Here is a 25,907-nt window from a genome sequence, read left to right as displayed (position 1 = left end):
TGTCTTAGGTGAGTTCCTGTGCTTGAAAAGCTTATAGACAAACATTCCTAAAGCTGGGGGTGACCCACTATGTAGCATATCAGCCAGTCTGTTATGTCCCTCGAGAAGAGAGCTAAATGCTTTCCGGATGTGAGTATAGTAAGGGCATATCATTACCATGTGTTCTTCAGTTTCTGCCATTCCCTGGTCACATAATTGGCATATTCTGCTCTCTTTTGGCATATCTTTCCATCCTCCTATTTCAATCTGCAGCTGGTGTGATCGGGTGCGAAGTGAGGCCAAAGCTCTTCACTTATGTATTGCCATAGGTGTGCAAATGTACTTCTGCGTGGCTGTTTCTCTTCCTGTATAAGTAGCCCAATATTCGGGGTTGATAAATGTACGGTAGTACTCAAACTTATCTCTGTTTTCAGCTGTTTGCCATTTCCTGTGTAGGGCATTCAGCAGGTCATGATGAAAAGCATCCTCATCTACCTCCTCTGGAGAGTAGTCCAAGTACCTCTCTACCTCCCATTTTTGGAACCATTTTTTTAAATCTAGTGCCCATCTAGATGCCAAAATCTTACCCTTATTCGTCTTTTGGGACTTTTGACTTTCTACCCATGCCCTCTTTGGCAGCCTTTCATTATTCATGCGCTTGACCTTTGTGATGTATCTGAGTACTCTCTTCAAGGCATGCAACTCTATGGGTATGCATCCTGTCTCTAGCAGTAGGAGAGAGTAGGGTGTGGTAGCCTTGATGCCAAGGTGTCTTCTAATGAAAGATTTCTGCATTTTTTCTACATCATTCCATTTTGATGATGGTATACTCCCCCCCCACACCTCTACCCCATAGAGCACTGTTTGTACCCCATAGAGAGAGAGAGAGAGAGAGAGAGAGAGAGAGAGAGAGAGTCTATTAAGGTCCACTAGAGACCAAAAGGTCTATGGGACAGCAAGAAACCCTCTAGTACATCTGCTTTAGGGAGGGCACATGGCAGCTCCCAAGGAGTGCAAAAAGCAACCCATATTATTTAGAGTATCTACATGATATTCTGGAAGAGTAAACAACCATACATCAGTTTAAGACTGAGAGTCATTTTGGTTTTGATTTAAACTCTCTGATTAGTGCTACGCCTTCACGGTAAACTGCCCATTTTCCATCCTTTCTAGCAGCCCTGACTTTAGCTAGTTCAGTTGCCTTAATCTTGATTTGAGCTTGTGTAAGCTCCTCTGCAGACTGCTATCCATACTTTGGTGCCCTTCAGCTTGTAAGATTGTCGAAGAAGCTTGATCTGCATATCTTTTGACTTCAGTGTAAGGATTGCATGACCTCTATAGTGCAAAATAGAAGCTGGCCTGGAGTCGTCATCATCCTGCTCATCATCATTCACCCATTCAATGTTTGGCAAGCTTGCTTTGATCTTTGTCAATATTTCACTATATGTGTCCTCTTTGTACCAATCTTCTGGGAGTCCCCCTATTCTAATCTTGAGCGCATTATCACATCTAGCTTCGTGTTCTTTAATCTCTACTTGAATATCAGACTTACTTGCGTTGTTGTCCACTTCCACAATCACTTCCTTCTTAGCAGTTTGTACTTTAGTGTGAACAAGATCTTTGACTGTAGAGGCTAGCTGCGGGGTAGGGGGGGAATCCTTACAAGATTTTACAGCCTCATCAATTATTGCCTGCTTACCAGGCCCTTCCAGAATGTGAAGTTGGGCCTTTACTTCTGCCAGCTCCAATCGTAGCCCATTGCCTGCTGCAGATAAAAAATCTGATCTTGTTGCCCGAGGATGGGTCGTTTTGAGCCTTCTTGTTGGTAATTCCGTGCATATGGAGAGGGTGTCATGGCTGCAATTGTAGAGTACTGAGTCCTGATGGATGTTGAAGGAGTTGAGGGGGACTTGGAGGAGAGGGCAGGCCAGTCCATAATTGGCTGTATGTTGAACCCCCTGGCTTAATCTAACCCCCGGGTTGGGTTGGGGGTTTAGCCCAACTCGGGGTTAGGGAGGACTAGGACTAGGTACGGACAGGAGGTGTTGATGGGGGGAGGTATGAAGGCATGGAGGTACGACTCTGAGTTGTGGTACGGATGACAAAGGACGAAGGTACGACTGTGGTACAAAGGTACGGACGGGCTCTACGGTACGGACGGGCAAAGGGGGCTGTACGGACGGAGAGCTACGGGAGAGGCTGTACGGAGGTACGGACAGAGAGAACCTGAGAAATGGGGAGGTCATAGTAGCTAGTCCTTGCTATGTGTGATGGCGTTTATGGTTTTAAGCTTACGAGTGACTATCATGAGATTGAAACTGCACTTTGGGCATGTTCCTCGATTCATCTAGATATATGCTTTTGCCCGTATTAACGGACATGCAAATTTCACCTTGTGAAGTTTTCGTCCATATTGCAGCCTGCTAGTATTGCGATAATTCTTTCTTCTAAGTTGTGTGTTGCCCTATCAGCTAGATGTGCTCGTCTGAGAGAGACTAAAATGAAATCATGCACAAGGGGGGCTGAGAGAGAGAGAGAGAGAGAGAGAGAGAGAGAGAGAGAGAGAGCACTTCACCTTGTCGTAAGCCTTCTCAAAATCCAAGAGAAGGACGGCCAACGGCTATGACTCCTCCCTGGACCAATCCATTGCCTCCCAGAACGTGAAGATGTTGTCCAAGCTGATGTGCTCCTGAATGAACCCGATCTGTGTGTCGTGAATGATGTAAGATGAGGCTGTAACCGCAAACTCAAGACCTTAGCGAGGATCTTGTATGCAATATCGAGCAAAGTGATCGGTCTCCACTGCCGGATGTCTGACCTATCTCCTTCTTTCGGGATCAAACAGATCCACCCCCTACTCAGGGACCAGGGAAGGGAGCTTGTGTCGAAGATCTCTTGGCAAGCTAGGCCGAAAGGGGTGGAGATGATCTCCCAGAAGTTCCGAAAGAAGGCCGGAGTCAAGCCATCCTCGCTAGGACACTTCTGGGTCGGGAGAGCCTTGAGCGCTTCTGATTTTTCCGAGGGTTTGGAAGGTGAGTAGTCTGTGTCTATACGTCGGTGTACGAGGGTGGAAACCGGGTCAATGCCAATCTTCTATGCCCACTTCATCATGAAGGAGACTTCCACCCCAAACAACTCCGCACACTTTTGAAGCTGCCAGTAGTATGCCTGATCAACCTTTGATCTCAAGTGACCATTTGATAACTCCTAACACCAAACCACACATCGACGTCTCCCGCGTGAAGCACAGAGCTGAAAGTACACCTCAGCACCTTGGGCGTGCCAAAGGTCCAGTCCCTCTGGCCCCATCCACTCGTCCATCAGTAAGGGACGCCCAGGCTGGAAATTGGGAACGGCTGACCGGGAGGACGAGCCCCTTCCCTCTGGCTCTCCCTCCGAATGGAAATAGGGGATGGGATGATGCGATGAGGAAGCGAAAGGGGACGTTGTCTTACCCTTGATCGCTGGCAAGGGTGTCCCGGCAGGGGAGAAGAGAGAGGCTAAAACATCCTAAGGAGGTGGAGAGGGGGACGGAGGGAGAGGGGAAGGGGGAGGAGGGAGGGGGGCATGCGGAGGGAGGGGGATGGGTGGTTAGGATGACCATAGCAGGAGGGGCGAGGAGGCAGGGGGAACGCAGGGGGGAGGGGGGGAAGTGGAGACGGAGAGGGATCTGAGGGGGGGGGGGGGGGGAGAAGGAGCGACCACAGGCCCCTCCTACTGATGAAGCATGCCGGGGCTCTGAATCTGCTCCGCCTTAGCTACTGTCGGGGTATGCGGAGATTGGGTTTCTCAGATAGATGGATTATAGGAGTTTCTCCGCTTTATGGGGGAAGCTCTAGTCAGATGCTTCTTGGAGGACACGTGGGCGAGGCCTTTCCTCTCTCTCACTCGGTCCGCCAGGGCTGCCCCCTCGCGCCCTTTCTCTTCTTGTTTGTGGCGGAGGCTTTGGGCTACTACTTGAGATCATAGGTGGCGGGCCTCATAGGGTTGAGGCTCCCAATCAGATAAAAGGAGCTTCTGCTAGACTCTGAGTTTGCCGATGACATGACATTGTATGTAGAGGGCACCACATCGAGTTTGGAGAGTCAGGGGAGCCCTGGCTCTCTACTGAGAGGCCTTTGGTACGCGGATCAACTGGACAAAAATCCATAGGTTTGTTCACAGGCTCTGAGGAGACACAGGAGATTCAAGAGTGGGGGAGCGACTTTGACTTCCGTTAGATACCGCGGGGCCAGACAGCGAGATACCTCAAATGCGAGGTTGGTATTGATATTACAGTAGAGCAGCAGATCGCCCCGGTTCTGGAGAGTGTTCAGCGCAAGCTTCTCTACTAGAGCTTGGCCAAACTCTCACTAGCAGGCCGTGCCTTAGTGGCAAACCAGGTCCTTGCCACGGCCTAGTATATTGCCTCCTGCTGGTGTTTCCCCAGAGGGTGCATTGGGCAGCTCTAAGGGTTGGTTCGAAACTTCCTTTGGGCAGGATCGGATGGCACAAGGAATACTAGAGCCCATGTCGCTTGGTAGACGGTGATCATGCCGCAAGCACTGGGAGGCTTGGGTATCATTGATCCGGAGATGCAGAGTAGAGGCCTCTTGGGCAAGTTGGTTGATCGCGGCCTCACCCCAGGTGCAAAGCCTTGGAAGCTCCTCTTACAGCGAGGGCTTCTCAGGAACACCCCTCGCACTGGGGGCAGTGGCAGCATTCACAGAGATGGATCTTCTCAGAGGCCTTCCTTACGAGGAAGGGTTTTCCCTTGATGAGGAGCCTTCATAGGGTCTGACAGAGATTAGCAAGGGGCCTCATTCGTGCTCAGCCCAAATGCAGAGAGGAGTTTAAGCGTCAGCCCCTTGTTTGGCACCCAGAGATCAGAGATCAGGAGGGACGTATGCTTGGGTAGCGGACTCACATTGGTTGGGCACAGTGGGACAGTGGACCGGCCGGCTCCTTCGGCAGATGGAGCAGACTACCCATGGAGGCAGAGGTGAGGCTTGGTGCCTTAGCACATTTGCAAGGGGCAGGGCAGCGGATGAGAGAGATTGACTTAGCCATCTCTGAGTCCTCGTGGGAGGGACTTCGCGTGTGGATGGATAGTAGATGGTTGGGCTAGTTTTCTCGGATTGGGGTCTCCTTGAGGATGATGATGCAGTGTTGCCCTATCAGCTAGATTTAGATGCTCGTTTGGGAGAGACTAAAATGAAATTGTTTAGACGTCACAAGCAGTTGTAGCTTGAATGAAGAGATTTTGGACTACATTTTGATTAGCCTTCTCCTTTAGTGCTAGCCTTCATCATGGTTGAGTCTGCCCTTCACCTCTGGAGTGCCGACAGAAGCTCAGTACGAAGACTTCGTATAAATGGATGCTCAAGTATGTGTGGGTGTGTGGATTTGTATGTGTGAGAGCATATTTTACTATGGTCTACCCCCACTGTTGGGCGCTGATGACGTCGGTGGGGATGTCATAGTAGCTAGTCTCTGCTATTTGTGATGGAGTTTATGGTTTTCAACCTTGTGACTATCATGAGATTGAAACTGCACTATGTTGTGATTTTAGAGGATGAGTTTGGAAATGTTCCTGTCTGGATGGGATTCATTGGCAGATGATCAGAGTAGTGGGACGTTTGGGGAAGGAGTGGCACATTGATCCTCCCTGTATCTCAGACCAAAATGCCTCCAGATGGCGCCTCTGGCTTTGGGAGGGTAGGCGTGTGAGGGAGGTCCAGTGGGATCCGGGAGAGTGGTTCTGGCCCTCCAGGGGCGCCTTGCTAAGCAGGTAGACGAGGTGCCCTTCTTTTCCTACACCACACGGATTGGCAGGAGGTTTCATATGGACTCTTCGAGGGAGAGGCATTGGGTGACCCAGAGAGTGCCCTGAGAGGTCCCTTCCAAGTTTTGGACGTGGTTATGGTCCACTTTGTGGCCAAGGAAGATCTCCTACTTGTTCTGGCTGGCCGCCCCCCCACGGAGGCTTGCCCATCGGCGTGTGTTTGGAGGAGATGCAGGTGGAGGGGTAGTGTCATTGCTGCTCTGCTGGTTTTTTGGAGACGATCCCTCACTGCCTCTGCAGTTGTCGTAGCGCAGCGAGGATTTGGATGGGAGCCCTCTAGATTATGACTCGTATGCAGAGCCTTAATAGGGACTACACATGGGGGATGGTGGCCTAGTTGATTGAGGGAGGATACACGTTCGAGATTAATGAGATCTTTCCAGCTTATCGGATATAGGGTTAGAGTATTCAGAGGATAGAGCTCCATGAGGCGGCCCCCCCTGATAGTCTTGTTCATCCTCCTCCGGAGGATAGCGTATGGGAGGTAGTAGCCAGTATTCTGTGTGGAACATTTGGGTTGCTCACTGCAGTCTGGTGATGAGTGAGCATCCGGTTCCACCCTCGGCTACCCTGGTTGCCATCTGGCAGGATATCATATACATCCTCCGCTCCACCTGGAAGCGTGGGACCCTAGGCTCTAGGGCGACTGTCGCGAGGCGCGATCGATTCAGCAAGGCTTGGCTTGTTGCTGTTACTTCTGTTTCTGGTGGTCTTGTCACTCTAGAGAATGTGCTTTATGTTCCAGGCATTCGCAAGAACCTCATCTCTATTTCAACCATGGCTACTTGTGGCTATTAGGTTCTTTTTTATGGTGTTCGGTGTGCAGTGTATGATGCTATGCATGCCTTTACCATGGTCTCTTTCTTTTTTAAAGAAAGGAACCTTCTATAAATGCTTGAAAGACTTCATACAAAACAGCGGCCCCGAAGGTGCTGACTATGGAGAAAACTGGAAAAGGCTGAAAGAGAAAACCGGCCTGCTCCAGAGAAACCTAGCTCACTGCCCAGGGGATCTCTAGTACTGGGGCTAACAGTCAGGTGGGTTGGGTATACAACCAGTAAATCCCTCGCGGAGTGAAAGTGTAAAACGCCTTTCACTGTATATGATGCATTATTGGCACATGTGACGGTCCCTCCCTTAGATGTATGCTCAAGTGAGCTGAATAACTTCCTGCAAGAAGTAATGTGCTTGCTAGCACCACTATCAGAGAAACATCATTAGATACATCAGAAACTGTGATGCATGCACCAAGAACATCATGAACATCAGGATTATACTCACATGTAACCAAGAAAGCCCAATGCTGGTCTTGTGCAAAATTAGCTAACTCTACTCTGAACTGTTGATGAAGATGTGCACATGGTAGCAGAAGATGCCTGGTGGGGATGTGAAGTCATGTCACAACAATTCACATAGAATAATACACACATGTGGTCAGTAAAAATGATATCTCATGAAAGTAAAAATAATTATCTAATATATGGCAGTGAGAAAGAGCCATGTTACACATTCCAGTTGTTTGTCTCCCAAGTCAAAGAGTAAAGAGGAGATATATGTGGTCCTCATGTGTGAGTGAACGCGAGGATGAATCTATCGTGTGGTGCTCATTGGATACTGGCTTCATCGTGCTTTTGCGGGTTCTAGTCCAGATCATCTCGGTAGAAGAAGTCTATGATCGTCCTCTGGTTGGGCCCTAGCGGGTCCTCTTGGTCTTGCCTCTATAGTCGAAGGAGTTGGTCTCTGATGTTGGGCCTCGAGTAAGAAGATCGCCATGCGGTGGGCCCAAAATCTGAGAGTGATCCAAAATCTGTAAATTGGCAGTAGTGTTATCCATGTATCTCATATACACAAGGCATCTAAATGCAAAGTCCTTTGACTCAACCTCCTGCATGTGAAGAGAAAGAAAGTGTTTTAAAGTCTTTGAAAGACCATGACACTGAAAAAACCAGTTACAATGAGAAAAAGTCTGAATGGGTGGACCCGCTCCGTGGGCATCCGCACCTAGGACAACCACACATACACTGTGAAGCCCAAATAGCCAGAATAGCTTGCCAAAGCAAGCACTAGGGAAACGGGCGTGAAACAAGAAGTCATGAGATTCATGGCAATGTTAAATACATGAGGTAGGCTCCCGTGAGGTCAAATATTGGCGACAAGTAGGATGAGCAATATGTCGGCAAGCCAAGATCTGTCCAAATGGAACTCGCCAAGAGAAAATCTGTTGATGAAGGGGCAGTTTGCAAGCCCAAATTTGCTGCAACCTTTTTCTCCATCACCGAGGAGTACGCATCATAGACCAGATGCGATTTGCATGAGTATAAACCCAAGGAGGAGGCAGCAAAACCTTACATAGCGTTGCAACCATGACGTTAGCCAACAACAACAAATGACAAGCAGGACCATCTGAGTGAAGGGCCCTGTCCTTGAGGCGGTCTATAATCTCAAGATGAGGCACACTAGCTGAAAGTCATGAAGCATCTGAGACAATAAGTGCCCTGCAGGGCATTTGGGACTCAGGCGAGATGCCTGACTCACTGACCGAGGGACTCATTCACCTTTTCCCGAAAGGTGGCAACAGGAATTTTGTATCCCATTGGAGACCCATTACTCTTTTGGGCACTCTTTACAAAATCCTTGCCAAGGTGATCAGCATCCGACTACAGCCCCTTCATCCAGATCTCATCCATGATACTCAGACAGGCTTTGTGCATGGCAAGAGCATTTTTGATAATATCTTTTCCTTTTGGGAAGCCACAGAGTGGGCTATGCAGAGTGGACAGAGGCTAGCAGTTTTACTCTTGGACTTCGAGAAAGCCTATGATAGAGTAGATTGGGGTTTTCTTGAGGGCACTCTTCTACGGTTTGGATTTTCAGATGCTTGGATCAGAGGGGTGGCCTCCCTTTACAGATCAGCCCACAGCCAGGTTTTGATTGGAGGGGTAAGGGGTGACAGGTTTCAGATTTTCAGATCAGTTCATCAGGGATGCCCTTTAGCCCCCTTCCTCTTTCTTTTTGTGGCAGAAGCTATGAGTATCTTCCTTAGATCTCAGGCTGAGCTTTTTGGGCTGAGACTGCCCTTGAGACAGGAGCAGGAGCTTTTTGACTGTGAGTTGGCTGATGACACTGCTATTTTTATTCAGGCCTCCTTGCAGTCACTTGATTCTTTCCGGACAGCCTTGGATATTTTTTGCTCAGCTGCAGGGGCACACATTAACTGGCATAAATCCTGTGGCTTTTGGATCAGTGATGAGGACACTCCAGGCTGGGGAGTTGACATTGGTTTTTCCTGGATTCAGAGGGGTGTTCCTATCAGGTATTTGGGATGCCAGGTAGGATTGAACATCTCTCTAGCACAGCAGTTTGCCCCAGTACTAGAAAGTATAAGGAAAAAGCTCCTTTTCTGGAGCTCTGCCAAACTCGACCTTGCATCTAGAGTTGTGGTAGTGAACCAGGTTCTCTTGGCCACCTCGTGGTTCGTGTGTTCTTACTGGTGCCGGTCTAGGGATTGCATCACTCAGCTCATCAAACCAGTCAGGAATTTTTTATGGAGTGGACTTGATGGCACAGCAGATGTTGCAGCAAGGGTGGCCTGGGAGACTATTATTCTCCCTACATGTGAAGGGGGCCTTAATGTCATTGACCCGGACTTGCAGTGTAGGGCTTTGCTCTGTAAGGTGGTGGTGAGGGGACTCATGCCTAGGCAGGAACCTTGGAAGGATTTTTTTTTTGGACGCATTCAGGCTTGCACACCAACCTTGGGAGATGATTGGGTGGACAGCCCTCGATGGATTTTCACATCAGCCCCTCTTAGAGCTCCTGCCTCTCCTTTCATGACTGCCATCCTGAAAGCTTGGGGGAGCTTCAGGAACACTCTTCGAAGGATTCCGCCTTCTACCGTTGAAGAGATTGATAGGCAGCCGATCATTTGGAATGATAGTATTCTTGACGAGCATGCCAGACCACTGGGCACTTCCCATTACATGCAGTGGTCTAAATGGGAGAGAGGCCCCGCCTACACAGTAGGCACTTGGAAATCTTTTATCAGGCTACCTGTGGATCAGAGACTGCAGTCCGTGAGTCACCTCAGAGGGGTAGCAAGCAGGATTCAGCAGATAGATGCAGCCATCCCGGTGGAATGGACAGTTGAGCTGCCTATTACTTCCACCACTTGGATGGGGGCTTTTTCGAGGACATTAGTTCCTTTACAGGTGATCGCTCTCCGAGGTCTCGGGGAAGACGCACTGGTCTTTGATGTTGGGGATGGAGGTTTACTTTCTACATCCAAGGATGGCATTCTTCTTGAGGTTGCCTTTCAGCCTATCAGGATTGCTGGTTTTGTGGACCTTGGAGCGGGCTTGCAGTGGTACTTAGACCCCGACCCTCTGCTCTTGGCCTTGGGATCCTGGAGGTTGTGGTTATATGGAGGTGCACCTATCAGGTGCTTGCAGTGGGACCCAGGAGAGTGGGAATGGATAGATCATGGGCACCGAGAGAGAGGGATTTCCTTCTTTCGTTTCACGGTTGGTAATGCCAGGAGGTTTCAGCTGAACAGTAGGGGTTGGATTCCCTCCAGAGCCCCCCATTGGGAAAGCTTCTTCATCACCGCAGACTTGCGTAGAAATTTCTGGAGGAGGCTCTGGAAATCCCTCAGAAATAGAAAGATCACTCTTTTCTTTTGGCTTTCTATTCATGGAGGGATTGCAGTGAACCTGTGGAGATCACGATTTGGGGCTGATGCCACTTGTCCTTGATGCCATTCTGCAGAGGAGTCAGTGCGACATTGCCTTTGGGACTGCAGTCAGGCGAGGACTGTTTGGAAAGGGGTTGCTCGGATACTCAACATCTTTCACACTTCCCCTTTCTTCATGACTTGGGGCTCGGTCGCATGGTTATCTCTTACCGAGCCCCAGGTGTTTTATGAGGGTGAGCCTTCTTCATGGGCACTCTCGGTCCGCCGGCAGGTGATAGAGCCCTGCTCTCTACAGGATGTACCACTTACTCCCTTCAGAGCTTCTCATGTTTCAGTGGACACCTCTTAGGAGATTTTGGCTAGCATTTCCTCTTGGCACATTTGGAGAGCCAGATGTACTGAGGCCTTGGATGGCACCCAGATACACCCATTACAGGTGTTCACGGGTATTTGGTCTGACACGGTTCACACTTTGATAGCCATATGGGCTAGCATCCAGGGCCCTTCACGGGCAGCCTCTTCTAGAAGGACTATATTTCTTCGAGTTTGGAGAGGTTCTCCCTTTTCTTCGGAGGTTTCTACCGGATTGAGATGGCACTATCAGCCTCAATCCTTTCTTTTTGGCTCTTGAGCTTTACGTGCATTGCATGATGTATCCCGTATGGAGCTTGCTCTAACGGTTTTTCTTTAATACTTAATAGAAGTCTCTTTTTGCAACAAAAAAAAAAAACAGGAAGCCATGGACTAAGTAGCCTGAGCATTTCAATAGCATGGCAAAGATAGATTCCTAAGATAGCCAGTGCAAACACATTGCACAGATCACAGTAGGAGAGAATCACACAACTTCAGCATGGGCTCCAAATCATAAAGAAAGTCTGTCCATTTGCACTTTCAGTCACCCCATTCACTTGCACATCCTTTTGTAGGACCCACATAAATTACATAGGATGCTATTAGAACATGCTTTATATGCGCATGAGAAGCTACCCACATTAAGCATGTCATCCTTGAGCTGCTCACGGAATGCTTTCGTCGGATAAGACTCTTCTTTTTGCCTCGTGATGGAAGGAAACCAAGTGCTAGAGCACGTAATAACCTTGAGTCTCTCTTGAAAAATACACATTTATGATGGATTTACGCATGTGTGAAGTATCTCTCACTCATACTCCTGCTCCTAAATGCATGTAGTATTTGCTATTTGAATGCAATTACCTTGTGTGTGTAAACATGCTATGGATGCCATTTGAAACATTGCCGTAGTATCGCGTGGGTCCTCTACTAGTGGGATTTTAAGTGCATGGGTCAAGTGTAGAACGGACAAAGGCTGCCTTTAGAGACAAGTACAGGGTCTTTTTTCTTTTTACAAGGGCTAGCTAGAAGCATGGGAATCGACCAGCCTGTCAACAGCAAAACCAAGGAGAATGGGATTAGGAAGAGACAATGCAACAAACAAATGAGACACGCCAAAGCTGTTGCCAAAAAACTTTAAGAAACAATATCTTGGTGAGTTCAGCTTCCTGACCGTAGGCAGCTGCTACGCCATTGATTCTCACTGCATTTTAAAATTTTATTTTGAAAATTGTGGACGTCTAAGAGCACAATTTATTTCCAAGACTTGAAGCACAAACATTCTGGGATGAATTCAAGAATCAGTTTTTCGAAAAGCACCGGCAAAAACCTCCTCCACTGGTCATGTCAATTAGCAGTGTTAGGTTCGGGAGTACAGATAAGGATGACAACAACCTTGAGTCAGCATTTTGGGGTCATTTTCAAGTCATTGGTGGTGTTGATGTTAGACAGGTGGTGAATAGATGCCATAAAAGAAGCAGGACTTAAAGAGAGAATCAAGGCAAGGTAGTGGTTTCTTTTTCTGTGCATTTGACAATCTTGGAGTGCAAGCAATCTGTTGCTTTCAATGTCAACTCCTCTGTGCATCCATGCTTTTGTACACTGTTGTATGCTTTTTCTGCATCTTCATTTTGTTCTCAGAATTGTGGTCTTCAAATTCTTATATTGATTTTGTTCTTATGTAGTTTTTTCAAGAATCTTATATTCATTTGTTCTTATGTAATTATCTCTAAATACTAGTGTTTCCTCTTTTTGAACTGTTTTAATAAACGCTTCATGTAGCTTGCTAAAATGGATGAGCACCTAGGTTTAGTTATTTTTATTGTTGGGCTACCTACATATGGTATAAGAGCTAGGGAAGATCTCTTAGGATAGCAGGGAGGCATCTTCTGAGGTGCCAAGAAACGTTGTCTTTATGGACTCTGCATCATTATCTATTGCTGTATGTAGATTGGACGAGTGGTGCGGCATCTTGGTAGAGTGATGGGTTGCTTGCCATAAAAGTGTGTAAACTCTAAAAACGTTAATCTATTGCCATATTTGTCCTGATACTGTTCCCCCCAACAAGTTAGGCATAACACCGGTCTGTATTCTCCCAAGGAGCAGATGATTGTAGTTGTTTATAAGTACATCCCATATATTCCCCTCTCTTCCATAGAGTAGGTGATTTGTGGTTGTGGGCAAGTCTACAGTCACAGCCTCATCAGCGTGCCACAATCGGCTCTGCTGATACACCATCTGTACACTTTGAAAGATAATCTTTGGGTGTGTTCATGGTCCTTGTTTTTTTCTTTTGCCTATACAGCTTGTTCTTGTAGTCCCTTCGCTTATTTTTACTTATAGCCCTTCATTTTCTAGGTTATAGGTAGTTTTGTACAGAATAACTTGCTATATTTTGAGAGTGTTCCTTCCAAGTCATGCTAAAGTCTCCACAACTTGTGTTTGTCTTTTATTACAGGTTTTCATGGTGTTTTCAAGGGTTAGTTTAGTATTTTAACTTTGTTTTTCAAGGTAACCCATAAACACATGTCCATAAGATGTGCACTTATTTATCTCCGGGTTGTCAGGTTGGCTTGTTCCCAGATGTTTTCGAGCAATTGGCATCAAATCATCTAGATCGGGGAGATAAGGTAATTTTCATTCTGTAAAAATCAATTAGCCCTCCATTCCTGCCTTAAGTCTTCAAAGTTTCTGATTTTGTTTCATAATTAACTGACTAGTGTTCACTGTTATTTTAAGGTGTCTGCCTTAGTGACTGCAGAATTTTATGCAAGTTCAAAACATTTTCCAGGATTTGCACGGCCTTTTGTTTTCAATGCAGAGATTATGCTCAAGTGAGTTTGTGAATTGTATAAATCACTCTACCTTTTGTTGTTGTGTTGTAGTTGTGATGTGAATAGCTTTCTTAAGCAATGACAATTTTCATCAAATCGACATCCTGTCCTTTTAGGCTATGCACTTGTGTAGCATCTAGAAACTTAAAATATGTATATTTTTCTCCACTTGCAGAGTGGGCCGTCATCTTGAAGCAAAGGATTCAGCCAAAGTAGCATTGAAGTCCCCCTGGTGGACATTAGGATCTAGATATGAGGTATGCTATAAACAATTCCTACACACTGGGAACAAGGCTGAGGTAGATCTTTTTTGTGAGGTTAACCTGATGACAGCCTGGATTGCTTTTCTTTCTTCAAGGAAGTTTTAGTGCCTCACCATGAAACTTTTATGGACCATTGGATACTCGTGGCTTTTTCAGGAAGTAGCAAAGATTGCAGGATGGGGAGATGAGCAAATTGAATATATGCAAGAGAAGGTGACAAAGGAAGGAAAGCAAGAAGAGTTGTACAAGGGCAAAGCACTTGCTCAGGTGTGTACCCATCATGCCCTCCTCTGTATAATTGTAAAAGTATAAAAGAAAGAGAAAGAGAGAGACAGTTTATCAAAAGTCTTTGAAAGACCAAAGAGTCTATGAGATTGAAAGAACCTGATACAGTGAGTTGAAAGAGTGGAGCCTCTAAGCGGGCATCAACACCCATGAAGAATACCAAAAAGCCATAAGCATAAAGATACTAATACACAAAGAGAAATATTTGAGCTCATGGAGAAGATGGGGGCTGGCAGCACTGTGATTTTCATATGGAAGCTGGCAGAGAGGTCAAGTCTAAGAGGGTGTCGGCAATGTATGAGGCTGCGATGGCATAAATCCTATGATAGACGTTGATGGTTGTCAATATGTGTGGTCCATTGTGGTCTCATAGCTATGGCCTTGCGACGAACAAGTGCCACTTTCCCTCATGTCGGCCGTGCCTCTGATCTGGTGAGCCCTAGTCTGATCTATGCCTCCTTCAAATGGCGAGTCTGCCATGTCTCTCATCGGATCTGCCATCTCCCTGAGCCTTGCTGGTCAGTGCTGGTTGGCTGAAAAAACTTATTGATCATGCTCTGAGTGGAGTTTGGCTGTACACCCTGATCTTGCCTATGTGTCTTGAGCAAATGCTCCCTGTGGCGCTGAGTGGAGTTTGGCTGTACACCCTGATCTTGCCTATGTGTCTTGAGCAAATGCTCCCTGTGGCGGACGGCCTCATGGATTAAAGTGGCCGGGCATCTCTGATCTGGGTAGGAGAAGAAACTAGATAGGGGTCCGAAACCATCCTTGAAGAGACAGTGATAGTGACCTTGGATCTCATAGTATACAAGGCATTTGAAAGCAAAGTGCTCCTCCGACTCGATCTCCTACGGCTCACATAAATTGCAGATTCGACCCTCTCTAGGTATGCCCTCAGCCTTCGGTATGATCTCATATTATACAAGGCATCTGAAACCAAAGTGCTCCTCCGACTCGATCTCCTGCGGTTCACATAAATTGCAGATTTGACCCTTTTTAGGTAGTAGGCTGGCTCTACTACTAGCTCTTCGCTCTTCGAAAATTTGTATCTACTCGCTGACACATTCAATTGAACCCAAACCAATTGGAAACTACAGCTATTTTTGTGAAAAAAATTCTGGGTGGTGGCCTGGGATTAAGAGAGGTCTGGGTGGGAGGTGGTCTGAGAGGGAGAGAGGACGAATTAAGTAGTGCTTTGCCTCCCTAATGTTTTGATTAACCTAAGTTAATCGTTGCTAAATCACCTAAATTAATCTACCTGCCATAGCTTGATCTTAAGAGCTCCATTCCGCCATTGCCAGAGAGCTCCCTTCTTCTCTCCCTTCCTACCTCACTCGCTCCCTTCTTCTCTTCCTCCACTCTCTCCTCCCTACCGCTCCCTCACTCTCTCGTTCCACTCTCTCCCTACGATCACCCTTCCTCCTAGACCTCACCCTCCCGCTACCTCTACTCTCCCTCCACTCAGCCACCCATGCTTCACTCTCTCCTTCCTACCTCTCTCCCTCGGATCTCCCTCTCCCTCCCCTGCTTCAACTCTGCATCCCCATCCCTCCCCCTCTCCCCCTCATATATTCGCGCAGGACAGCAGCTAAAACTTTCTAGATTTCACTATGTTCTAGAATTCTCTAATAATCGGCGCCCATCGGATAGGTTAATCGACTTCCTCCTTAATTCGTCTCCCATCACATAGGTTGATTGGGCATTGTGCCATTTCGATTAATACTAAATTAGTTTATTTTTAACAAAGTCTACTCTTATAACATGAGTTGCCAGACTAGAAGTTTAGGGTTAGCCTTAACAAGCTTGTACTTTCCCTTAAGTTGTGTTGCTGAAATATACTCTCAGTTCGACTTCGGCTCTTGCTTTCTGGCACTTGCATTTCTGCTTCCTTACTCCCACACAACCCTTTACCACTCCACAGGTTGTCTCCATGCTCAGGTCTTTTATCACATCATCTTTGATCATGAACACAACCACGCTGATAACCTCACACTTCAACAAAAAAAAAAACTCACACATTTATCTCACCTTGCTAAGATGCACTGTCTTATTAATATTGATACCAAAGCTACACCTGAAGAGCAAAGCTCAAGGTTGAAATACATCATGCAAAGCATGAAAAGAAAACACCCAAACCAGGCAAAAACTTGCTCATCAGATATACCTAGAGAAAATACAATGTTGAGGCTGAAAGTGCCATCTCAACCCTGCAATGTGACTCTAAGAAAAACGGGGAGCCACTCCACTCCTTGAGGATTGTGCTTCTTGCAGAAGCCGTTGGGGAAGACAAAGTATGTACAATATCTGTCCAAATACTAGCCAATATGTGTGGGATGGATTTGGGAGCCATCCAAATCCTGTGTGCATTTGGATCTTCAAATATGCCATGCTAAAAGGCTTGCCAAAATCTCCCACGAAGTATCCACCACGGCATGTGCAGGTCTATAAGGCAAGCTGAAAACATCATCTAGAGAGCACGACTCAACTAAGTTTCGTTGAGCTTAAAGAGCCCAAGAAAAGTCATGTCTCTCATAATACACCTCCCCTTCCAGCAGATCATCTTTGCCTATCGGCACTCCCAAAGACAATGCTCAATAAACTCCTTAGCTAAACGAAATGAGGACAAGTAGAGTCTGCCCCACCAAATTTGGACTTCCACTGGTTCACCATAATCCCCCCACGAATAGAAAGCCAAAAGTAAAGAGTGCTTTTTCTATTCCTGATCATCGAAAATCTGAAAATTCTCCCAATGAGGAGCTCTATTGGGCTTCCAACCTCTTAGGCTGAGCTGAAATCTCTTGGCATTATTGATTGTGTAATGAAAGGAGAGGCTCTTCTCTTGGTGTCTTGCATCAATCTGCTCCCATTCCCCGGGGTCCCATTGCAAATACTTAATGGGAACACCTTCATAGAGCCAAATCTTCCATGAACCCAAAGAAATGTGATTCGGGTGAGGATCTAGATACCATTCTAAAGCCAAAATACACTGCTCCACATGACCTAAAACCCTGGCAGGTTGACAAACAATGTCCGCAAGTATATCTTCATTCCTAGATCTAGATAGCCCTGCCCCCAGATTGAACATATATAACCACGGCATCTCTTTCTGAACCTCATGACTTTAAAAGCCCAAAGCCAAGTAGAATTGTTAGTGAGGCTGACCATTTGTGTCAATCCAATCCAAGGGTATGGCCGCATGAATTTGTTCAATTCTCCTTGCACTTCCTCTAAGGTGACTTATGAATTGGAGTTTACAATCATGTGGAAGATTTTTGAAATCCTTCCAAGAGACCACAGAGGAAGCGGGGCATCTCTTCCATTGCATATAATGGGAAGTAGCAAGTGGTCTTCCATGATCGTCAAGTATACAATCATTTCACATGATATGTTGCTTCTCAACCTCTTCCATCTAGACCATTGCATGTAATGGGAAGTGGCAAGTGGTCTGCCATGATCATCAAGTATACAATCATTCCACATGATAGGATGCCTCTGAACATCTTCCAGAGAGGAAGAGGAACTCTCCGAAGAGTAGTCCTGAAGCTGTCCCAAGCTTTCAAGATAGCAGCCATAAGAGGAGAGAAAGGAGCCTTGAGATGAGTTGAAGTAAAAATCCACATGTTACTATCCATCCAATCTCCACCCGTGGAAGGAAAGCAAGATTGTATGCAATGGATAAAGAATCTTTCCATAGCTCCTAGCCACAACCTTGCAAAGCAATGCCCTGCATTGCAAGTCTGGATCAAGACCCCCTTCTCGCGTAGGGAGAATCAAGGTCTCCCAAGCCACCCTGTCTCTGGTGTTTGCTGAACCATCTAGCCCACTCAACCAAAAAATCATTGTAGGCATTTTGAGCTAAGTGATGCATTCCCTAGATCAGCACCAGCAAGAGGAACGGCTAGCAGTACTTGGTCAGCAACACCCACCACCTTGGGAGCGAGGTCAAGTTTCGCTGAACTCTAGGTTTCTCCTGATACTCTCCAACACAGGAGCAAATTGCTGTGAAGGAGAGTGGTCCACACCGTCTGGCAGCCCAAGTATCTGACAAAGACACCCCTCTAAGTCCAAGCGAAACGAAAACCAGCAACCCAATCTAGAATATTCTTGTCACTAACCAAAATCCATTGGGTTTCTTCCAATTTATGTGTGCACTTGCTATAGTGCAAAATAAATCCAAGGCTGCCTTGAAAGAAGCGAGTGGCATGCCAAAAAAAGCAGTGTCATTGGCCAGCTTGTGCAGACGAGCTAATTCAAAGACATGGACCTCTCTCTCTCTCTCTTTCTCTCTCATTCATTCAATAGATTTGCATTTGTTAAGGTTAATAACTAACAAGTATTATTTCATCAAGTATTTGTGTGCATCTCTCTCCAAACATGTGGAGTTGTATCTCATGTTCTAGGCATTTGATGTTCTTACTAAGGATTTCGTATTTTTTCATGTTTGTATAGGTGGCACTTGATCAAGCTGCCTTTTTGTTGGATCTTGCGGCAATTGATGGGACTTGGGATACAATCCGAGATCAACTGGCAATTTTGTATAGGGAGGCTGGATTGAACCAACTATCTGACTTCATTCTTATTACAGACTCTACCTAAGTGGGTTTAATTTTCTTTTTACATAGGCGCTTCTGTTAATTTGTCAATCCCCTAAATTTCTTTGCTTGTTTCTAATTGAAGCCATATAAGAAAAAAATATTTGGCATCCTATATGATCTGTGTGTTGTATCTAATATTATAAAAACATACTACAATTTTTCAAAAAGTATGTTCATGATGCACACTCTTGGACCAGGGAAATTACTCCTCTATTGAGAGATCGATCCCAACTTTGCACCATAACACCCACAATATCTAATATTTGATCGATGATGGGAATTGCTGCGTGCATACAAGAGATTTGCGCCATTAGATCTCCCTTGAACTAACATTGTACAAGACAATGTTGATCACTAATTATTCACACTTCATCTTGGTATTTTTCTATCGGTTATATAGACTCATATTGGAGATTCATAATGGTTTGGGGTCAAAACAGTAGAAACTAAAGCTAAAGTAGTAAGGTGTATTGGAGCTAGAATGTAGAGCAAGGCTCCTCATAGTTGAGTTTTCATGCGTTCCAATAGAGCATCATTCTAGCAAACCACTATTGTTATTAACTACGACTATGGCCACCAAAAAGCTTTAAAGTTCTTGTTGAACTATGATATTTGGTTGGGTAAGAATGAAACTTGGTAAGTTGAGAAGAAGGTATTCTCAGGGAGTTGTTGTAGACAAGACTAAAAGAATCAAATTAGAAGAGGTTCCCTAACTACTAACTATGCTAGGATAGAAGCGAAAAATCAAGCTTGAATAGAAATTAGTGAAAATGCTATGGGTTTCTATTTCATCACTAGGGAGGAGGAGGATGCCATTGGGACCATGTTGAAGATGAATAGCCAGGATAGATGATAGTAAGATACTAAGGTATGGTAGTAAAGTATTTGCAGTGTGGGTTAACGCTACCCTATATATTGTATAGAGAAAAACAAGGAACGCCTTTGTGAATCAAAGGCAAGGAAGTGCAAAGGGAAAATCTTCTCTTATAAAACTAAGAGAAGGCGCATACCGTTTCCAAAATTCACCAATACAACACAAAAAGGAGTGCTATAAAAGGAAGTATGTAGTTACTAAGGAAGGAAATGAAGGAGCCAATATGTTCAAAAAAGAATCCCAAAAGGAGCATCAAACTCTCCATTAAGGTCTCCCTCTAAGGAGGAAGTGCTAGCTAATAAGAGTTAATCCAATGTAAAAACTTGTGAATTAATATGTTTATTGTGATTGCGAGGCCATCTTCCTTTCTTAATCTTATTGTAACACAATGCCACATGCCAATAAAACTAGTATGGACAGAGACATGAGGTTAACAACCAACAACCCATATACAAATATCATTTCGTTGAACAAATTGCCCAAGACAAGACTACATGCTACTTGGGAGCCTTGCCTACTGCCCATTGTCTCCCTTGCACTGCACGGATAATTCATTATGCATTTTCAATGTCCTTGGGCTCTTTAGTGTGCTCAGTGTGAAGGAGCGAACTCGTGCACTTTTCAAAGATATTGATTGCCAATTATCATTCTTAGGGTCAAGTTGGAAGGACATACTATATAAATTAACCACACTATGGGGGAGATGAAGGAGGCCTCCCATTCCTAAAATGTTCTCCTAAATGGAGCGAGTGGAGGTCGTTAGCAATAACAAAGGGCTTAACGGTAGACAATTTGCCACATGAGGTAATGCTCTTAGCTTCAATCAAAAGGAGACAAAGGGTGCATACAATTGCGCATAAAGGCTTATAATAAATACTCCCCAAAGAATTTCTCAAAATTTTGGGACACCACACAACAATTCTCATGCTTCTAAAATTTAATTTTATTTGAGAAGGTTGAGACCTTTCCTCCTCTATGACAAATTCTTTTAAGATAATAATTCCACTTTAAGGCTCCCAAACTAAAACCCATTGATGGAAGAGATTTTAGATAAACTAGAGGGGTTCTACACTAGTCCCGATGGCATCATCTTCTTCTTTGATGTTGAGGTTTGTTGTTTACATGAGGGGATGGCTGGCTACGATGAGGCTTGATGTTTGGAGGAGGGGGTGGCTTCATCTGTTGAGGTCTCTTTGGAATCCAAAAATATGATTCACCCTTAAAGTATCCTTGGGCCTTAAGTAGATCCTTTCGGACCCATATTTGCTTGGTTGCCTTTTGTCTTCGTCTTCTTCCTTGGTGGTGTCCTTGTCGATGTGGGGAGGTGGATGTAGTTACTGATGTTGGTCCTTGGCTAGCAATTGGTGCATCTTGATGGGATGATTCATCACCAAATAACCTTTTGTGTCTTGGATCCACCTTTTACCAAGAATGGTAGCTTCCATTAAGGTACCTGCAGGAGCTACAAAAAACTTGCAAGGCACGATGTAATTGTTCAAGGAAACATTCAACATTAAAGAACCAATAACTTTAATAGAGGTACCCTCTATGGACTAAATTTGAGAATCACATACCTGAAGGTGTACCTTGCCGAGATGCTTTAATGTTTCCCAAGAGATGAGGTTGTGGCCTCCTCGCCCATCTACCTTGGCCTGTATTTGGCATGTTGCACCTACTAATGTTAGCTCTACCCAAAGTTGAGGTGGAGTCATGTCTATCTTATTAGGATCAGCATTGTCAATTCCTAATTTGATTTGACTAGGTAGTACCACCCTTATGGTGTAAAAAGCTGTAATGGAGCTAAGTTGTTCATCATCAAGGTACATCGTCTAAGTGCCCTCAGTAGTTAGTGGATCTATTGCCGCCAGTGTATGCATCCAATCACGTGCGTCTTCTAGTTTTGGTAAAGGGGCACACCACTGTTCATCAAGACTCTTCTCACTATCCTCTTTCTCATACTTTTTAACCAACTTTACTAGTACATACCTATCAGTGGTATCCGACTCAGCTACAAATAGATTTGTGGGCATAGTGTGAGCCTTCCATGTTCAGAGATCAACCCTCATGACTTGCTGATCTTTCCTTAGATAAATGTTGTTGGAGCACCAATCATGGATCAATCCTGCCATACGCAAGAAAGGCCTCCCTAAAATAGCCTCATACCCAGGGTTGTTTTGGAAATCCATTACAACAAGGCACACTCGATATGTGAGACCACAGGTTTTGATTTTAATGTTCTTGAGTACTCCTATGGGATGAGCCGTATTTAACTTACCAAGGATGGAGGAAGGGTTAAAGGGAGTAAAATTTGACATTATTATTATATAAAATTAAAATAAATTTGCCACGATTCTTTAAATTTATAATTCATGTCCATTTAATAAAATTGAATGGGTAGACTGCAATCTATTGATATCTAGTGCAATCTATTGATATCTAGTCAATCAAGCAACTTGTTATTGTGGCCATCTTTGAAATCTATCACATCATTGAACACATTATTGTGCTATAAATCGCTTGTGGGGGTGGTTGCTATGAAATTGTTGTATGCTGTACAAGAGCTAGCTAAAGAAAGAGGAAGTGAAGAATGTAATGAAGGCTACCCTAGAACCTTTATATATATCTTCAAAAAATCTCATAAAAGTCAAAAGAAACTAAACATATATAATTTTTAATAATATCAATAATTTATACTTGCTTTAAAGAATAAATACTTCTCTAAAGACAATTACTAAAAAAATGGTAAGATAAAATGTATTACCTTATCTAGCAAAGATTTGGAAATCTTAGATTCAAAATCACTACCATGGTTAGAGAGTTTAAAACATAAGAATACATCTTCTAACTTTTGGCATGACACACATTTTTTCAAAAGAAATAAAGCTTTTTAAATTCAAAAGAAAATTAAAAACTCACCCCCATGAAATTTGAATATTGCTAAGTTTTAGAATCACGCCATTAATGACAGACTTGAAACACTTTGATTTATATCAAAGTATGGAATGGACAAGGTACAAGGAGGCACCTATTTATTCAACTTGATGTTGATTCTAGTTGCATTCTCACTTTCTTTGCATTCAATGTAAAGAAAAATGTCCAAGTCATCAAAGGTGATAGCAAGATATTCTTGGAGCTCCAACTACCTATAACCTCAAGGCATTGAATTTCACCATTTGGCATATATATCTCTATCTTTATTGTGTCTACTACATCACACTCCATAAGAATCCATGTGCCATAATTAGTTTTCCCACATCTATAAAAATATCTCATCATATAGAAGATTCCCCACACACCTTAATACCTTGTTTCTAATCTTTCCTTACTAACTATACATCTAACATGGTCTACCCTGTGACAATCCTCTCTAAAATCCCAACTTGTATAGAGGCTATTATCAAGGAATTGTTTATGTCAAGTATTTGCATACCCACAGAGTCTTTGTTTTGTGAATGAAAATTGATTTGAAGCAATAGATAAAATATGAGGGAGGGCATGAATAGCTCACACCATAGATTTTTCATCAAAAGTGAACTTCAATAATGATTGAGTATCTGACCTCATCCTCAATGCATCTATTAATGGATGAGGATGAGGCCATTCTAGACTAACAAATGTAGGAAGACGTAGCAGACGAAGGCTTCCATTTGCATGTTCTCTTTGAGGTCTCCCCAATATCTGAATGGAAATCTTGAAAGATTCCTATGAGACTCTCTAACGGTTGAATATCAACTCTTTGAAAGGGAATTTGTCCACTTAGCGGCCAAATAATGATAACAAACATGTCAATATGCCAATCTCTCTCTCTCTCTCTCTCTCTCTCTCTCTCTCTCTCTCTCTCTCTCTCTCTCTCTCTCTCTCTCTCTCTCTCTCTCTCTCTCCTCCCTATACATAAATGTCAATATGCCCGCCTCTCTCATACATACACACAACGTTAGTAACTTGCAAAAATGGACAAACAAATTGTCATAATGCAAAAATAAAAATGTAAAAGTAAAGTAAAATATTATCTTATGATGCATAAATATACTTACATGGGAAAGCAAGCTCGAGTTGCAAGATCTAAGTTTCAATCACGAGCCATATATAGGTTGAGCCCTTATTTTTTTAATATTTAGAAAACTGACAATGGGACCTTTCTAATGCTTCTTTTCTTTGCTCTTTCCTTTCTTTGAAACCTTGTGTGGGCCCATTGTAGAAGGTTGTATTGTAACCCAAGATGTCAGCCTAAACTCTTGAGCAATCCAGGCATTATTTTTGTAATTGAAATTGTGACACACACAAGATTGAAGTGATAGCCTTAGTCTAGGAGAAGGTGATTGCTTCACCATATTTGAAAGAATGGGAGCAAGCAAAGAGGGGAAGAGGTTCATTGTGATCCTACTCAAAAGAAGCACCACTGTTTCAAAATGGTTTGGGTGCATGGGGATAGTTTGAGAGGAGAAAGAGGTTCATCACAATCCTATGCCATAAGAAGAGCTTCCTGTCTTGAAATATTCTAGTGACCTTACAAATACTTTGATATTTCCCCTTGTTTATTTCATTATGTGGACTTTTTATTGCTACTTTCGGAAAGACTTTGCCCTAGTTTCTTTCGAAAACTATTTGATGTGTTTCCTTCCTTTACAAAGAAGGTTTGAAAGAAAATAAAATCAATGTATAGAGAAAAAGAAAAACAAAGATAAGGAATGGGGTCCTTTTGATTGATATAGTATGTTATTTGATACTATTGGATTTAGATTGCATCGTTGGGCTTTGTCTTCTGGCTCTACTTGCATTTCAACCACCTTACAGCTCCCTCGATGCTAAAGTCGATGCATTAAGGTCCAGTGCACATGCTTCCACAAATGTGCAGTTGGTGGCTAGCTTTGGGGAGCTTCACGATTTTTGAGGTCAAGTTTGAGTGCCACTGGTGCTCAAATTTGCACCTCCATTTTGGAGGTTGCAAAATTCAGCATTGGTGCACCATTCCTGCTCCAGCCAATAGGCTTTTGCCATGTGTTTTTATGCATTGGCTTTAATGCTCCGGGAGCTGATAGACTGATCTCTCTGTCCAATGAAGCATTGCCACCTACAAGTCTCCAACACCCTCCAGCTCTTCCTGCAGATCATAAAACTATGCAGTAAGCTCAGCCAGAGCATTAAAAGCACCTTCATTTTGGTTCACACGCAATATATAGTTTGGGGCCTTGAAGTGGCACTAGCCTCACATTCTTTGTGCCGTGTGCACTGACCCTAACACCAATTGCAAATCCCCTTGCCTAAACTCGATATTGTGTGGCTTAGAGCCCTTCTTCGACATGAACTTCTTGTCCCCCATGCTATCATTCTTTTCTCTCCCCCTGGTACACGTGATCTGTAATGGTTGTTAGCTCCCCCTTCATCAACCTTTTCTTCTTTTTTTTTTTTTGCACAGAACCAACCAAAACTGTATTATGGAAAGAAAAGGAAATGTACAAAGAAAAGAAAACGGCCGCCTTCAGACAGGCATAAGCAGGCACAAAGGCATTTACAACCAAATAGAGCTTAAGCTTTTCATAGCTTCATTCTTGTGACCAAAATGTTGCAAAGCCCTTTGAATGTCTTGGATCACATCAGGTGCAATTTGTCTCCCAACTCGGGTTCTCTGAAAGACTAAATCGTTGCAATAGTTCCAGATGTTAGCCAGGGTGATAGCTCTAATTAGTTGTTAGCACATATAAAGGCTATCATTTAGTCCACCAGTATCTCCCAGAAGGGCCATCTTCCACTCTATCTTGATATGGATCTGGGCTGCACTCAGACTTCTGTTGATTTGTTTCCACACTTCTTTAGAATAAAAATAGTCCCATAGAACATGCATGTGTGTCTCCTTAAAGGCATTACATAAGGGGCATATCAACCCCCCATCATGCTTCCAATTAACAATTCTAAGTGGGAGCTTGCCAATCAGAACCCTCCAAAGAATGAGATTGAGGCTAAACGATGGGGTAGCCTTCCACACCCTTCTTAGCCTAGCTGACCACACAGTAACTGTATCAAATGGGGCATGGAATTTCCATTTATCTATGCAGCGTGTTTGCAAACAATCAAAAAAGGATTGTTATAGAGAACGCTTGAAAAAAGCAATCAAAGTTAAAGTTGGGTCACCAACGACTTTACAAATCTAGATTGTCCATAAAGTCCAAAGTGCCTAATGATGCATCCAAACAAAGAAAAGATCAAAATCCTATTTG

The 25,907-nt window shown here is 44.2% G+C and overlaps 1 protein-coding gene across 2 annotated transcripts in view; it reads left to right on the top strand.

The window, feature by feature from the left end:
* LOC147883730 (protein IN CHLOROPLAST ATPASE BIOGENESIS, chloroplastic-like) overlaps positions 1-19,083 on the top strand; it is a 121,871-nt gene extending 102,788 nt beyond the window's left edge. Inside the window, exons 6-10 of one of the 2 annotated variants that reach the window (XM_087398509.1) lie at positions 13,409-13,471; positions 13,581-13,675; positions 13,851-13,932; positions 14,095-14,205; positions 18,673-19,083. In XM_087398509.1, the coding sequence (XP_087254635.1) occupies positions 13,409-13,471; positions 13,581-13,675; positions 13,851-13,932; positions 14,095-14,205; positions 18,673-18,819 (498 nt within the window). In that variant the 3' untranslated portion in view covers positions 18,820-19,083. The remainder of the gene's footprint in view (positions 1-13,408; positions 13,472-13,580; positions 13,676-13,850; positions 13,933-14,094; positions 14,206-18,672) is intronic. The other variant, XM_087398508.1, reaches the window with a different exon arrangement.
* Positions 19,084-25,907: the final 6,824 nt, after the last annotated feature.

Source organism: Dipteris shenzhenensis, chromosome 27, assembly GCF_047967505.1.
Source record: "Dipteris shenzhenensis isolate YYH24624 ecotype China chromosome 27, Dip_SZ_1.0, whole genome shotgun sequence".
In the NCBI taxonomy this organism is placed as follows: domain Eukaryota; kingdom Viridiplantae; phylum Streptophyta; class Polypodiopsida; order Gleicheniales; family Dipteridaceae; genus Dipteris; species Dipteris shenzhenensis.
Note: the sequence above shows the minus strand (reverse complement) of the source record. Positions and strands in the feature narration are given on the sequence as shown.